This window comes from Myotis lucifugus, unplaced genomic scaffold (genome assembly GCF_000147115.1).
Source record: "Myotis lucifugus unplaced genomic scaffold, Myoluc2.0 scaffold_66, whole genome shotgun sequence".
Taxonomy (NCBI): domain Eukaryota; kingdom Metazoa; phylum Chordata; class Mammalia; order Chiroptera; family Vespertilionidae; genus Myotis; species Myotis lucifugus.
In genome coordinates, this window is record NW_005871114.1 from 4326683 (window position 1) to 4344028 (window position 17346).

At 41.9% G+C, this 17346-nt stretch overlaps 1 protein-coding gene across 1 annotated transcript in view; it reads left to right on the forward strand.

The window, feature by feature from the left end:
• Positions 1 to 17346, forward strand: part of MYOF (myoferlin) — a 141162-nt gene that overhangs the window by 79162 nt on the left and 44654 nt on the right. Inside the window, 9 exon segments of the mRNA XM_006090021.3 lie at positions 737 to 843; positions 3124 to 3316; positions 4427 to 4582; positions 6071 to 6202; positions 9045 to 9208; positions 11750 to 11864; positions 13639 to 13744; positions 14946 to 15091; positions 17099 to 17272. Of these exon segments, the coding sequence (XP_006090083.1) occupies positions 737 to 843; positions 3124 to 3316; positions 4427 to 4582; positions 6071 to 6202; positions 9045 to 9208; positions 11750 to 11864; positions 13639 to 13744; positions 14946 to 15091; positions 17099 to 17272 (1293 nt within the window).

Here is a 17346-nt window from a genome sequence, read left to right on the forward strand (position 1 = left end):
CTCTGACATTCCAAATGTCTGATAGAGTAGATACCAAAAGGCAATAATGGACAGGCTCAGTTAAGGTAAACATTGACTTTTGTCAAGGAAGATACCAGCCTAGGACATGACAACCCACCAGGACTTGCTTTTAGTTAGGAAGTTTTCATTTCAGGGCATCCTATGTGTTTACTCTAGGTCAGTGGTCGGCAAACTGCGGCTCGAGAGCCACATGCGGCTCTTTGGCCCCTTGAATGTGGCTCTTCCACAAAATACCATGTGAGGGCGCACATGTACAGTGCAATTGAAACTTCGTGGCCCATGCGCAGAAGTCGGTATTTTGTGGAAGAGCCACAATCAAGGGGCCAAAGAGCTGCATGTGGTTCGCGAGCCGCAGTTTGCGGACCACTGCGAGTCTAGGTCTCTGAGTTTGTAAGGCCCACTATACAGGCCTCCCCTGAGCTTGTCAGGTTTAGTATGTGGCCCCTTTTCTGTCCACACTTTCAAGGGTCAAAGCCGTATGAAAAGGTCGTCCTAGTACTTAAGCATATCAGTGTTGACTGCATTTTGAAGAAAAATAAATAGTGCTAGCCTATGGTGAGCATTATTAAAAGCAAAACAATAAACAAACAAAAAAAAAATCCCCGTTTTTTTCTGTTAGGTCTTTTGTGTATTTTTTAAATTGAAAATTAAAGTTAAACCTCACTGGGTATAATGGCATAATGCACAATTACCAACTATTTCCTCTCTTTCCCAGCAATCAAACATAGAGGCTCTAAAATCAGGGATACAAGGTAAAATTCCTGCAAACCAGTTGGCGGAAATATGGTTGAAGCTGATCGATGAAGTTATAGAAGACACGAGGTAAACTGATTTTGTGTGTCTCAGAATTTCCAGGTATGCTTCCCTCACTTAGACTATCAGACTAGAAGAGCCTCTAGAATTATTCCTACTGTTCGTCTGAAAAATAAATTTCAATTAGTCAGGCTTCACAAAAGGCTGGCACTGGGAGGAGTCTGAATCACCACAGGAAAAGCTCCACTTTCCGATTTGGTGCCAATTCTAAAGCAGCCCAGGAGGCTGAGGGAGGCTGAGGCCTAACTGGGAGGCTGGGCCTAACTCCAGGAAGCACATCCCAGCACAGCCTCAGGTGAGGGGTGGGGGAGGGAGCGGGGAGCAGGGCTGTGTCTCTGGCTCCTATGGAGAATGGGATCTGGGGGCAGAGCATCAGTTTTGCCATTCAGAACATTGTAATTTCAACACACTTTTTAGAAACAGCTTTTTCACGTGCTCATTTACTGATTGCCTGGTGACCACTCCGGCCCAGCCTCCTTTCGGTAAAGCCAGTCACTTTGACTTGAGCCAGAGAACCTTTCATAACCGTGACTTGGGGAAACTGCTCAGATCTCTGGGTATTTGGAAATCAAAGGGGGAAGTGATTCATTCCAAACTCGTTTTAAATATTGGCTAATAAAGCAGTGGACAGGGAAGTTCCAAAAGAAAAGCATACCGAATAGTTCTCACAAGCAACAGGAACCAGAGTCATCCTCTCCCTCCCCCCACCCCCAATGCTCTAAGTCTCCCTGTCTTCTTGTGCCTTCTAGTGGTGTAACCAGGTAACTGACATGCAGCTAAGATCAAAGTACTGCTGGATTCGGGTTTATATTCAGAGAATTTTAATCTGGGTCCAAGCGGTCATCTCTTCCGGTCTCCTTACTTTACAGATGAGAAAACAGTGGCCCAAGGAGGTGAAATGGTGCCGCTGACGCCCAGAGTTGGGTTTATAAGTGCAGCTCTTCTTCTTGCTGCGTGTTTCACACTGTTAGCATCTATTTATGGAAAGTCTCACATGTGACTTTTGAGCTAGCAGCTTCCGTATTTATTTATGCATCAAAGAACCATAGCAGGGACTTCACCCTTCCAATGCATTGCCCTAATTACTAATGTAACCGAACAGGAATATTTCAGAATGCCTTTCATGTCGAAAATGTGAATGCTAAGGTTTGCTGAGCTAAACACAGAAATATCTATGTTCACTATTCTTAGAGAATCTCTTTTTAAAGAATCAAATGCATGTGAATTATTTATTGAAGATTTAAATTGGAAACTTTTAAACTTTATGTAACAGGAAATTTGTGTTTAAGGGAAGTCATGGTTGGATTTCCTTCATCTAGGAAGCTGGGTGAAATTCAAACCAATGGAAATTCCAGGTAGAGACAATGTGAATAGAACTTCCTGGAATTGGTGACAACCTTACCCTGTGTCCCCGCCAGCTACATGTTGAGAGGGAAGCACTGGCAGAAGATGGCCTTTATGGCCCCAGCTCAGCTATTCTTGACTTCTCTTTTTGAATGAGAGCTTGGCCTACACAAGTGGTTTTTAGCCTCTTGGGAGCTCCAGGGCCCCTTTGAATACCTGATGATGATGATGATGATGATGATGGCAACATTACTTAGACTTTAATTTGTATCAGGCATTGCTCTCAATGCTCACAATATATTAATTCATTTACTTCCCATAACCCTAAAAGGTAGATATTTCCCCCACACATTTGAAGATAGGAAGATAAGAGATCACAGAACTCGTAAATGATGGAGCCAAGATTTGTACCCAGGTAGCCGGCTCCAAAGCCCGTGTTCTTCCTCATTATGTGACACTGCATGTCAACACAAATGTACACTTTTCTTTATAGGTTCCAGGGATTCATACACTTTTTCAGGCTCACCCACAGGTGACATAGGGGTGTATGGTCCCTAAGTTAAGAACCCGTTGGCTAAATGGTCTCTATTCTCCCTTCTCCTTCATTTTGTGGTTCTATACAATCATTATAGGGAGGAAAGGTCATTTCTCCAAACTGCTGCTGCTGTTTCCATCTTCTTTCCAGCGATTCTATAGTCCTTGGGTCAAATCCAAGGAATCACTTTGAAATTTTAATTCCCCCCTGCATTTCTCTTGAGAGTGAGGAGAGTCTTAACTGGAACATCTGATCTACCAATGCCATAAACAATCTTTTCAGCTTACATCTGCCATGCAGTTAGGAAAATGGTGTGGTCTGAAAGATGGAAACCAAATATAAATGACGTTGACGGTTCTGAAGCCTAAGAAGCTATTCGGCAAACTCTGTTTTGTTTTGTTGTTTTTTAGCTACACGCTGCCTCCAATGGAAGGAAACCCTAATGTCACAATTCTAGATACTCAGATCCAAAAGCTGCGGTCCAGATCTCTCTCCCAGATTCATGAGGCAGCTGTGAAGATGAGGTCTGAGGCCACAGACGTGAAGTCCACAGTGGGGGAAATCGAGGACTGGCTTGATAAATTAATGCAACTGACGGAAGAGGTAGGACTTTTAAACTGCACGAATGTCACTTGCTATAGAGGAAGGATTCTGTGGAATGGCATAGGCTAGAGATGGTGGTAGGGAAACCTAGTCCATTGCCTTGGATTTTGGCCAGATCTGATGGATAATGAAATGAAAGAGTTGCTGGCCAGGATGTTAATGGGTAATGGGGTGAACATCATTGAAGTCAGGACAGAAAGAGAATTTTGAGTTGATGGTCCCAGAAAGGTCTTCAGAGTGGACAAATCATTATCATAACCACAGTATTTCAAGTAGAGTGATAAAGTAGCAGATAAGGAGCAAATGCCGCCTTTGGTTAGAATTGGGAAGACTTGACTTTGAATCTGGATCTACCATGTGTAAACTTGGGCAAAGTACTAGTATTCAAACTCTCTAAGCTTCAGTTTCCTTTAATGTAAAATGGAGGTAAATGTAGTACTCACTTCACAGCACTGTTTCATAAAGATTAAAGAGGATGATGAGTGGCAAGGGCTTAACACGGTGCAGGGCACACAGTAAGGGCTGGATAAATTTTGATTGCCATTAACCTCTGCGGACTAAAAGAGCAAGGAATAGAGGACCCCTCCTGCTGACCTTCAGAGGTGGGGTGGGGGTCTAATGTATTGGTAAATAGAAATACATTTGAAAAAACATATGTGATTACAGATAATTTTTATTTTCTACTTTCTATACTTTGGTGCTTTCAAATTTTCTATAGTGAACTTGTATTACCTTTATAATAAAAAAGTGTTTTTTAAACACTAAGTGAATATTTCATATTTGGAAAATATATGAAATTTGTAACCCTTTGACTACTGTTGATGGCTTTCTTCAAACAATGGGCAAGATAAGAGGTGATATTTCCTAAAATACCTGTCGGAGCCCAGCGAGCAGGCAGGGCTTTGGGCAGGTGAAGACCCCTTCTGCTTCCCGCTATGCCCTTTGGCCATCCCCAGCCTCTCCTGGCCCTGTGGGCTCCCAGTGTGGTCCTGAAAGATGTGAGACTCGGAATGTGGGCCAGACAACCCCTGCCCACAGTGTTTCTGCAAGTCCATGTGCATTTAGACTAATGCTAGCTGTGCTTCCTTTTCCATCCACCCACGTGACCAGCCTCAGAACAGTATGCCTGACATTATCATCTGGATGATCCGGGGAGAGAAAAGACTGGCCTATGCACGCATTCCCGCGCATCAGGTTTTGTACTCCACCAGCGGGGAGAGTGCATCTGGGAAGTACTGCGGGAAGATCCAGACCATCTTCCTGAAGGTATGGCTTCATCGCTGTGTAATGTGAAATACTTACATGCAAAGCCCGCAGCCGTGATCAATTCCAGCCCACTCTGGCCCCTTCCCCTGGGGTGTTAATTCCCAGAGAGTGGTCCAAGTTTTGTTGGCATTCAACCAAGGACTCTGATATTAACATGGCATTGTGAATGCTTTGCTTTTTTAGTGTGAATTTTCCACTGTTTTCTAAAGCCTCATGCAAACCAATGCCTTTCTCTCCTTTCCTTCTAGGGAGTGTTTGGAAGTAGAAAAAAGTATATATCATATAGGTAGTCCATGGAATCTATTCCCTAACTAAATGGGTCCTCAAATTGAAAATTTGGGGAATTATTACTTTAGGGCAGGGGTTCCGGGCATTTTTTAGAGTCATGGACTCCTTTAAATACCATGGACTGAACCCAAAGAGCTCTTTGGATTGGGGCGGGGGGGGGGGGGGCGGGGAGAATAAAGAGCAAGAAGAGAGAAAAAACAATCAAGGGAGAGTGTTCTCTTAAAACAAGGAGGTATCTGCTAACTTTTAATAAATGTACTCATTGCTCTTTAGGGTGAAAATAGAGCTGGAGTGATTATTTTCTCTCAAGTACCTCTTGGTGGGATAAATATTACTTAAGATAGAAGCACAATTATTATTGACCTCAGCAGTGGAAGCAAACTGATTAATAAATAAAATTTCACAGGAGGTGAGAGAGGAGGCAGAGTGGTTTTCTCTGTGTTAGATTTTAGAGCTCAGTGGATAAACAGCAAAATGCTTTTAAGGGAATGTTTGATATATTTATTGATTTTGTTAATACTCATTATCCAGTTTAGGGAATTATTTAATTCAGTGGGGTTCTTTTTGGTCTTGGGACCCCTTTCCACAAAAAGGATAATTTTACAAAAATTGTTGAAGACCCCAGAGAGCTTTTGTTCATGTGGATTGTAACTATTAATATTTACCGTTATATAAATTAAAGTGAGCCATTTAAAAAATATTTATTAACTCATTTTAAAAGAATAATAATAGACCCATTACATGTTAACATAAGTTGCATGTTTTTATCCAATAGAACTGTACTTTCTTTAAAAATCAGAGAGCAAAGTGATACTGTTTTACATTTTTTGAAATATTTTAACTGTGAAAACATAAAATTTCCGGTGAGGCCGAAACTGGTTTGGCTCAGTGGATAGAGCGTCGGCCTGCGGACTGAAAGGTCCCAGGTTCGATTCCGGTCAAGGGCATCTACCTGGGTTGCGGGCACATCCCCAGTGGGAGATGTGCAGGAGGCAGCTGGTCGATGTTTCTCTCTCATCGATGTTTCTAACTCTCTATCTCTCTCCCTTCCTCTCTGTAAAAAATCAATAAAATATATTAAAAAAAAAAAATTTCCGGTGAGAGCCATGGTCGGATGTTTGGCCAGCTTTTGGCTTAATGTCCATGTCACAGCCCATGCTGTGCCCCCCATAATGTATCATGTTTTTGTGCATCTCACAGTATCCACAGGAAAAAAGCAATGGACCAAGGGTGCCTGTGGAGTTGCGAGTGAACATCTGGCTGGGCTTAAGTGCTGTTGAGAAGAAGTTCAATAGCTTCGCGGAGGGAGCATTCACTGTCTTTGCTGAAATGGTACATTCCACATCATCACTCTCTTTTCCTCTTTGTGGGGGTAACATTTGCCTTTCATCCTTAGGGGAGCACACATATTTGAAACCACCAACCTCACCACTACTGCCTAAAATCCCAGCCAAGGGACATGAGCCTGAGGGAATAGGGAAAGATTGACTTGAGGTTTTATTGTCAACATTGGGAAACAGACAGAGTGATTCACACAAAGACAACCCAGGAGTGAGGGCACTGGACAGGTGCAGACCTTGAGAAGCCTGCATAAGGTCGGGAGCCTGTCAACCACAGGAGACTCCCTTCTCACGGAGGGTAAGCCTCAGGTGGGTTTGCCTGAGGCCAAAGAAAATGCTGCCCGAGTACTTCAAAGACAATAGAGATAATTTGTAAAACCTTCACTGAGTTAAAAATCGACTTTTGGTTATTAAAAGTCTCATTACAATGAAACCAATGAAAATAATTTTCACAAACTGGACAGCTAAAAACAGTTATTTGGATTTGTTCTTTATATACTATTTTAAACTCAAAGTGCTTTTTGATGTGAATTTATTATATGTATTCAGTGGGTTTCTTTTGATAATTTTCAGATGAACTCCATTCTTCTGCAGATGGGCCTTCTTACTCACATAAATGGGGAGATTGTCTTCTTCCGAGCTAGTTTATACACGTTCCTGCTGCCCGACACTATACCTGACAACTGGGTCAGGATTGTGGTTCTTATCTGTTTGCTGGGCTATCTTCAATTTTTACATTTTATTCATTTAGCAGTACCTGACACATAAATATTTATTGGATGAATAAATAAATACATGATAGCAGACTTCATCCATCCACCCATATTCTCCAACCATTCATCTATCCACTCATCCATCCATCCATCCATACATCCATCCATCTATCTGTCCATCCACCCATCTACCCATCTATCCATCTACCCAAGTTTTTAGGGAATAGTGGCTTTATCCCAGGCACAGAGGCAGGTGATGAAGAAGCCAAGCCCTGTCCTCAAGGATCCCATCATCTATTGATAAAACGGGGTGTCTTGTTAAACATGCTGACTGCCAGAGCCATTTCAGGGATTCTCATTCTGTTGCTGAGTGAGGGATTAGCACCAGAGGTGATTCCAATGTGGGTGGATAAGGGGTATCAGTGGACCACTTTGAGAAGCAATGAAACACATGGGAGACACACAGAGTCCTTACAGCACAGGCTTGGAAGTGCAATTGGAATAAGTAGAGGGTGTGCTGGAGGTTGCAGGGGAGGCCCTGAGTGGTGGATGCTGATGTGCAGTCAGATGGTAATGTGAAGTGGAGGTTCATCAGGGCACACATAGGAGAGGCTTGCTTCTGCAGTCCTCTAGCATTTCTTGGCTTCCACCTACCTTCTAGCTCTGTGGCTGGAGCTAAGCCTGAAGAAGCTAGCACTGAGCAAGGATCGACCAGTCCAGGGCTCCCTTCCACTCTTTCCCATTTCCAGACCCTTCCCTGCCTAGAGGGAACTGGAGTTTCAATTTCCATAAAGAGATGATCCACCCATTTCACTTGTTTTGTGTAGCTCTAGTTTCTCCAGATTCTAACAGCCTGTGAGTACCAGTAGAGGCACACTAATAACAATAATGGAAATGTTGCTGGTTCTTTCCTTCCTGTGCTAATACCAGACCTCAGTTCTCTACAAAATCCCTCCCCATCCTAGATTTCTAGAAGTCTCTGAGGTGCCTCACCTGTGCTAACAATCCTTCCCCCAAACTGCTAGTTAAAGCCACAGCCTCAGAGCCACGTGAGGCCCCCATCTCTACTGCTGCTGCTGCCCTCTTCTAACCTGGATTTCACTAGAGCCATGCTGGCTTCCAAGCAGAAGTGGTAGGAATGCCTTGTTCCTTCTTCCTGTGTCCTTGTCACTTGGAAACCAAAGGAGCTGTGCACATGCCCCCAAGTCTGACAGCCCCTGTGGCAACAGGTTCCCTATTTTCTTCCTCAAGTTCATCTCCTCTCAGGGCTCAGAGCCAATATCTGAGACAGGCACTATTGTGTCCTTGAACCCAATTTCCCCATCAGGCCCCTACTCAAGCTTCTTCCTTCCTCCTTTAGCCAAAAACTCCCTTATCACTTATGCTAATCATCTTCTCAATCAGCTCATCAGCAGACAAATGGAACTTTTTCACTGGATCCAAACAGGGACACTCATTCTAGCAAATCTCAATCCTTTTATGATGGTTGACATAGTAAAGGGCAGATCATTATAGATTTATAAATTCTAACTTAGAAAGAAGTGCCCTGTAAACCAGAATCTGCCATTGCCACTGAACTTGCTTCCAAAAAGGTCTTGGTCTACCCACCAGTGGGGATGAAGGCTCAGAATTTTTAGGCCCCATAAAGGCTGGGTGCTAAACAACTTTCATGTTTCAGACAAGTTCTTTGTGGATTGCCTGGGAAATGTAGCATCAGTTATAATATTCTTTCTATGGGGAAATGTGCCCCAACTTCTAGGCAGTAGGCCTTCCTTCCCTGGCTCCCGGCTGCCGGCTGGGGCTTTTCTTCATTCTGCACCACCCCCTGGTGGTCAGTGCACATCATACTCCCAGTCAGTCGAACTCCCAAGGGGACACTTTGCATATTAGGCTTTTATATATATAGATAGTATTAGATTGTCTCCGGTTTACATTTGGGAGCACTGAATCTTAGATTTATCCTAAATTGCATAATCAGTAACAGCCCAAGTTTGGTCCATACCTTCTGAGCTTTTTCACTTTCTATTACTGTTTAGCTTAAGTCTTAAGCTTAAAAATTTATGGGCTGGTTCTATTTCTTGCTCTCTGATGGTGTTTCTCCATTTTTCCTTTTTTTAATAGTATGAAAATCAAGCTCTTATGTTTGGAAAATGGGGCACTTCTGGATTAGTGGGTCGCCATAAATTTTCTGATGTCACAGGAAAAATAAAACTCAAGAGGGAGTTCTTTCTGCCTCCAAAGGGCTGGGAATGGGAAGGAAACTGGACAGTTGATCCTGAAAGAAGGTAAGTTTTCCATTTTCTGAAAAAAATGATGTCAATGAAGCTTTTCCCTAGAAATTGGTAAAGGAATCTTCTCCACCATTTTTTTTAACATTTATGTAACACCCAATGAGCAAGAATAAGTCTATAGAAATTCATAGAAACTTGAAAGATATCATTAGTGTCCCATACAAGGCAAACAAATGTAAGAAGACCCAGAGACTAACATTTATTGAGAACTTTTTTGTGTGAATGTGTCGAGCCATGTGCCAAGCACTGATATCATCTTACTGAATCTAGACTGCAGCCCTACAAGATAGGTAGTGTCAAAATTTATCAAATATCTGAGATTTGTACCTTCTTGTAAGCTTAGCAAAGTAACCTACCAGTTTCATGGATGCTGGTAGGTAGGAGACACAAGACTCCTGGTTCAGAGACAAAGGATTTTATTGTCCACAGCAATCACAATGCCAGAATGTTAACATTTACTTTACTTCTCTGAGCCCCAATTCCCACAGGGAGACATGAAGACAGTCAGATGACACTTGCACATGCAATGGGTGATGTGGCAGGAGAGGAACCTTGAGTTTAGGGAACCCAAATATTTTATAATGGGTAACAAGCATGCTGGCTCTTTGCTCCATAAAGAAATATCCTCTCTGTCTTCCAAATTTGTTTCCCATGTAAACATCCTTGAGAAGATAGTCGGTAACAAAAGTTAAGGGTCCTGTGTGCAGAAATGCAAAAGACACACAGAGATTTATGTCCCAACAAATAATAGTATTAGCTCCACTTTACAGATGAGGAAACTGAAACCTAGAGAGAATAATTAACTTATCCAAAGGCACTCAGATTGTGAATGTTACGGGTCTAGTCTGGGCACTAAAACTGGCACTCAACTATTATGCTGGAATATTTGTAAGAAACAGAGGAAACACTTAAAATGGGTGAATTGTATGGTGTGTAGATTATATCTCAAAAGCTGTTATTATTATGCCCTAACTGGTTTGGCTCAGGGGATAGATCGTCGGCCTGTGGACTGAAGGATCCCAGGTTCGATTTCGGTCAAGGGCATGTACCTTAGTTGCAGGCACATCCCCAGTAGGGGGTGTGCAGGAGGCAGCTGATTGATGTGTCTCTCTCATGGATGTTTCTAACTCTCTATCCCTCTCCCTTCCTCTCTGTAAAAAACCAATTAATTATATATATATTTTTAAGCTGTTATTAAAAAGGGGAAAAAAACACAAAAAAACAGCAGAGAGTAGCAACCATGTTTTCCCTGGAGTCTGGGGGAAACCAAAGCCTGGCTTATGTGTGTTGCCTGCAGCATCAGGACTGGAGGTCCCTCCTCTCCCACTTCATGATGGCGTGCTTGAGTGTGGAGGAACCAAGCTTGTGAGCTTGGATTTTAAGACCTCGAACTAGTTTGCAATCTCTGTTCACATTTGTTTCTTGTAATCACATAGGCATTAAGGAAGGAGGGAAATGGGTGTGCTGGGTCTGCTCTGTTAAGACCCCGTGTTTGCCCATGAGTGCTTTTAACCCATGGCGGCTTACTTTGGCTGGAGTTGGGGTTGCTAGTAAGGTTCCAATTCAAATGAGATTTGAATTGGACAGGAGGGAGAAAGGTTAGTGAGGACAGGGAAAGGCAGGGGGCATTGTGATTGAAAAAGCAGAAGGTAAAAGCCTGTCAGGGCTGAATGGGACCTCACAGGCAGCTACCGGGTCTTCTGTTCTCCTTCTCTGGGGCCCAGAAAAGTGATGGATGAACCCAATTTATACAAATGGTTGGGACGCTGTGTTTTCTGACTTCTTTCCAGTGCTTGATTCTAGGGGAGAATACAGCAGGGAAAAGACGTAGCACTGGTCAAGGAAAAAGAAACCTCACTTGAGTGAACACCTGGCAGAAGATTTAAGTCAAGGTTGGAGCCTCTGTACTTCCCTCTATGGATTGTCAACATAGTTTCACATCCAAGAGGAAAATTGGCATGGCAGAGAGTCAGTATAGGTTTCCCAGGTGCCCAAATGGAGGTTGGAGTCTTAAATGACCTGGTTTGGCTGCCAACCTAGGAACTATCCAGAAAACCTAAACTCCGTTTAAGACTGAGCAAGCCATGAGTAAGAATTTCCACGCTTGGCCCCACGAGACTGTTCCCACTCCATTTTTTAAAATAGGGTGAATGAGGAAGGAGGACTGCCTATTCTTTTGAACTGATAGCCAAGAGTTTTGCTGAGAAAAATCTGAACAGCCCTAAACTGAAAAAGACATATGGAATCTGAGGTCCCTATAAGAGGCTGCCCCCAATCCTTTTCCCCAGTCCCCACCCTAATTACTGGTAGTCTGAGGAGCTCTCTGTAATTTAGGTCTCATTGTTCCAGCGGGCCCCTTTATCAAACGAATGTCGAAAGCTGTTAGCACAAAGAGGAGTTTGGAGGGGAGCACCTACAGGGCCAGAATGAGGAGGGAACTGGTGCCACCCAGGCCGTAGATGGCTCTGGACCATTGGAAAGAGTTGGGCTTGTCAGCTACCAATTCTCCCTTGGTAACACGAGCTTTGCCCATAGCTTGCTGACCGAGGCCGATGCAGGTCATACGGAGTTCACGGATGAAGTATATCAGAATGAGAGTCGCTACCCCGGGGGCGAGTGGAAGCCGGCAGAAGAAACCTACACCGACGCGGTGAGTGGTGTGCTCCCGAGATAGAGCCTTCCACGTTAGCTGTTTGGACCCATGGTCTGTGAATCCACTAACCACAGGCGTGGTTTCCCCTTCTCCTCTGCTCTGTCTCATGTTCTGAACAGCCTTGCATCCATAACAAGCCACACAAGTGCACCTATAGTTATTTTCTGTAGAAAAGATGTTGGGCCTATTTAACTAGATGTTGGTATATGGTAAAGGCTGTGCAATTTTTAAAATTGTAAATGTTTATTTGGGGGTTTTTTTTAAATAGTTTTTAAAAGATTTACAAATTGAAGGCTCATGTTTTTAAAATATTCAAACAGCATAAAAGGAAATGAAAAGCAATTCTTCTTCATGATCCACATTTCACTCTCTGGAGATAACCATTCATAGTTTTCTGTTACTATACAAGTATATAACTTTTCTCCCCACCTAAATAGAATTGCATGCACAGTTCTACAACTTGTGATTTTCACATAACAATATATCTTGGACATCTTTTGATATCAATACATATAGGTCTGTTGTACATTTTTTCTTTGCCAGACCCAATGCTGTTATTATGAAGCTCTTTTTTTCTGTTTCTGTTGATATATATTAGCCTTTATTAGAGAAAAGATGGTTGTAAAAGTAGACTTGAAATATTTATGGACCCCCAAGAAAGAAAAGACATTTTCTCTTTAAAATCTAGGTTTGCTCTTATCAGATTTTGGAGTCTTGATTTTGGAATCTTTAATACGTGTTTTATTACAAGTTAAAGAAATTAGTTGCAGTAGATCCTCACAATCAGACCAGAATCACCTTGCTCTAATGAGCTTTTGAAAAAATGCCTGCAGTGTTTTGGTATATGCACCCAGTATAATTTAATTGACGCTCTTTTTGTGGACATATAGGAGTTTGTTCAAGTCTTGGCATTTATAAGTGATGTGACAGTAAATGTTCTTAGACATACATTGTTATTCACTTGTGAAAGTTGATCTGTAGGGGACATCCCTAGATGGGCTTGGTCAAGGTTTTGATGCACATAAAGTTTTGATAAATATTGCCAGACTGCTTTCAAAGAGGTTGTATAAATTTATATTTCCAGCAGCAGTGTATTAGAGGGCTGTTTTCTAAACACTCACCATCCACTTTAACATCTTTGACCATACTTGAAAAACTGGTATCCTGTTGCTATATTAATTTTCACATCCTTATTTTAAAGTAAAGCTGAGTATTTCTCCATATGTTTATGGCCCCTCCTTTACTTCCTTTTACTATGAGCTTTCCCCCCCATAACACTCCATCACTTTTTGTGCAGAACTGAAGTCAATTTCTTCAATCATACATGATTATTATCTCCAACCTCCAGCACCATTACCCCATACTTGAAGACATGTGTTTTTCATGCTTTACCCATTTCTGATGGGTTCTTTCCAATATAGTCCCTCGTAAAAAGAGTCACACTATTTCATAATATTAAATTGAACCATATGAAACTGCTGATATTTCACCATTTTGACCTGCAAAAACAATTTCCCATGGTTCCACCTAACATATTCCCTAATGGTAGAAACAGAGGTTGTTCTCTTTTTAAACTAATTTTTGTATAGTAATTGTGTCTAAATAAAGATTAGAGATTTTTCTGAGTAAGATTCATGTCTAAGCTGCTATCTCAGTTACCATGTGAATACCATAGTTAAGGGTGAGGAATCATATCTCATCTTTGCATCTTAGATCACATTATGGCTTAGTTGTAAGTCTTCATGTTTTTGCCTTTTTTTTTTTTTTAAAGAACGGTGACAAAGCGGCATCACCCAGTGAGCTCACATGCCCTCCAGGTTGGAAGTGGGAAGACGATGCATGGGTATATGACATAAATCGTGCAGTGGATGAGAAAGGTAACATTTCATTTCATTTTTTTATTTTAATTTTTTAAATTTTTTATTACAGTTGACAATAGTTTCAGGTGTAGTGATTAGACATTTATATACCTTATGAAATGATCACCCCGATAAGCCTAGTAGAGAAAGGTAAGATGTGAGTTTATTTTCTGACCAGGGGCTCTGCAGCCCAGCCCTGGTTAGCCAGAGTAAAGTTTCCTTTGGAGTGAAGGATCTTACCCCTGCTGGTTTGTCTGTGACAACCAGGTCATGTGGTTTTACTTGTGACTGTTCAGATGCCAAATCTGAAGGACAAGCTAGTGCTTGGACAGGTGCAGGGTGGGGGATTGTCAAGAATAAAAATGTGAGGTAAGGGGGCCAGGTGGCTGGACTTTGGGATGCCAGAGGTCCATAATGAGATATTTTCTCTATTCTAACCACACCCCATTCCCTCCCTGGAGACTATAAATTACCTTCAAAGTCCTATTCAACAATAATGCAGATTACTGACGTAGCCTCTGCTAATGGTATGTATCCTTTTCTATGAACAGTTTAAATGAAACTATAACATTTAGAATTATCAAAAGAGAAAACCCTGATTTTTTTTCTTGTAAGATGGAGTAGTACACAGAAACACCTAGCTTTCAAATAGATTTCCGGTTCTTTGCTGATCCTGACACATGCATGGGCCTTGTAATATTAGTTAACATTAACTGAGCACAACCTACGTGCTGAGCACGGCCCTAGTGCTTTGCATGCATTATATTGATGAATTCTTTTTTTTAAATTGGGTGTTTTACCATGATACTGGAGAAATTAGACCATAGGCAGGTTTTCTAACTTGCAAGAAACTTTTTTTAATTCACGGCTGGCATGTGGGGATGCTGGGATTTGAACTCAAGCTGTGTGACTGCACAGACCGCATGCTTTTAACCACCATCTACTTCTACCTCTTGTTCTGTGCTTTATTCTTAGATGCATTCAATTACCATGACTGAATAGAGGTAAAAAAAAAAAGTGGAGGGGAACCCCATGGCCACCAAGGAAGAGGGAGCCAGGGGAATAATGCCATATTCAGTTTGAAAGGAGCAGTGGCATTCAGTCTCGATGGTAGAGAATATTTAGGGGCAGAGAGAGTGACTGAATGTTTCCTGGACGTTTATTTGGCCATCTGGCAAGTGTTTCTCCTTTGGATAACCATTCACACTCTCTGTTCTAGGCTGGGAGTATGGAATTACTATTCCTCCTGATAATAAGCCCAAATCCTGGGTAGCGGCAGAGAAAATGTATCATACTCATAGACGACGAAGGCTGGTCCGAAAACGCAAGAAAGATTCAACACAATCCACTGCCAGTACTGCCAAGGTAAGAGGGGCAATGGGAGGGATCTGGGCTGGGCTCTGCCTTCCAGACCACACAGAAGTCCACTTAGCGATTGCTACAGAAGCCATTTGCCACTCAAGGGCCTACTGCCTTGCCCCAGGGTTCTCAGTGTGCTCCTCACCCCAATTGATCAACAACAGCATCACCCAGGAATTTGTTAGAAATGCCATGCTAATTTAGGGACTCTGAGGGTGGAGCCCAGCAACAAGGTGATTCTGAGGCAGGCTAAATATTGAATGTAATTGAATGTATCTAAGAATAAAGCACAGTACAAGAGGCAGAAGTAGATGGTGGTTAAAAGCAAACCACTCAAGAGGTAGTACCAGAAACAGAAATTATTTGGTAGCTTAATGGAATAGTGGCAATAGCTCAGGACTTGGAATAAGAGGCATAAGGATTCAAATCCTGACTTCATTTTGCTTCTCATCTGCAAAATGGGTATGACATCATGCTGCAAGTTAGGGAGGGCTTAAATGGAATAATAATAAATGAAGTGGAACAATAATACTAATAACAGTAATAAGCAGCACATTTTGTATGTCTTTTATAATGCTAGAGACTGAACATGCATTATCTACCATCCACAAGGTTAACATTTTATCCCCATTTTACAGAGATTAAATAGACTTGCTCTAGGTCACATGTCTAGTAACCAATACAACTGGTGTTTGAACCCAAGCTAGGCTAATTCCTAACAGGAACTCTTTATATCCCACAAAGTTCCTGACTCACACAGTAGGTCTGATGAATGAAGTTACTTTTTATTAGATGGTGAGCTTCTTAGGCACAAAGATGGATCCGTAGTCATCTTTGTGTCCTTCTTGCCATCTCAGGAACTTGTTCCTAATAAAGGATGGGATAAATTGAATGAGCTGATCAATGAATATTTGTTTGATTATCCCTATCCTAATGGGGTGAGGAATTTCTAGAGGCATTTGACGTCCTCCTTCCCTGTGAGAACACCAAGGTGATGTGGAAAGAACACTGAGCCACCAGTCAGAGGACTGGAAACTTGGCCCCGTTCTGCCAGGGTCTTGTAGAGACTTTGATCATGTTCCCTATTCTGCCTCACTCCTAGCTACATGAACTATTTCAGTGCTACTGTTAACACGACTAGAGGGCCAATTACAAGACTGTGCTTGACCTGGATTTTCTGTTCATTCAAAGTTGAAAAAATAGCCCCTACATGGTATTAACCCACATGGAGTTCTTATTTCTACAATCCAATGTTACGCAGTAGTATTCTACACTTATTAAATCTAGTCAGACTTTTAAGATGTTTACATAAAATTCCCACCACTAAAATGTTTCTGCCTTTCTCATCATTGCTTCCTCAGCTCTTGGCACAGTTCCTGTCACATCTAGGCACTCATATTTGTTGAGGGAATGGAATCGAATATTGAAAACTGAGATCATTTATATGTAAATAGTTTTAAGATACAAAGTACTATACTCAGTTATTAATTATTACAGGAGTAATATACCCTGATATTCATGTAATTATTAGTTGTGGCAACTATTAGCTTAAACAAGATATTTAAACCCTGGGGAGGATGGTATCATTTATCCTCCATATATAAAATGGAGATAATAATGGTTTCCAACTATATCACAATAGCAGTGTTTTCTTATGAGCTAATGAAGTGAGGACAAAGAAAGCAACTTGAGAACGAGTCCATTTGCTTTACCCACCTACCCACAAAGTCTGAGTAAGATGCCTCTCCTGATAGTACAGCCACCACCTTGGTAACATCTCATTCCATGGGAACTGTCTGGTTATCTCTATATCCCCATAGCCTATCAGCTCTGCAAGGACAGACAGCCTGTCTGTTTTGTTGTTTGTTGTGTGCCTGGCTCCTAGCACAGTGCTTGGCACAGAGATGATTTCCAACACAGATTTATTGATTGACCAAATAGTTTGCTTTATCAATATAAGGATGATGGTCATGATCATGATGATCAGCATTAAAACTTTTACTCCTGTTTTAGGCCATGGAAGAATTTGAAGACCAGGAGGGCTGGGAATATGCTTCTTTAATTGGCTGGAAATTTCACTGGAAACACCGTAGTTCAGATACCTTTCGCCGCAGACGCTGGAGGAGAAAAATGGCTCCTTCAGAAACACATGGTGCAGCTGCCATCTTTAAACTTGAAGGTGCCCTTGTAAGTAATAAGTAGCCAAACCTCAAATAACATTGGTCGAGGAAGAATAGATGAGTGTTGGAGACAACACCATG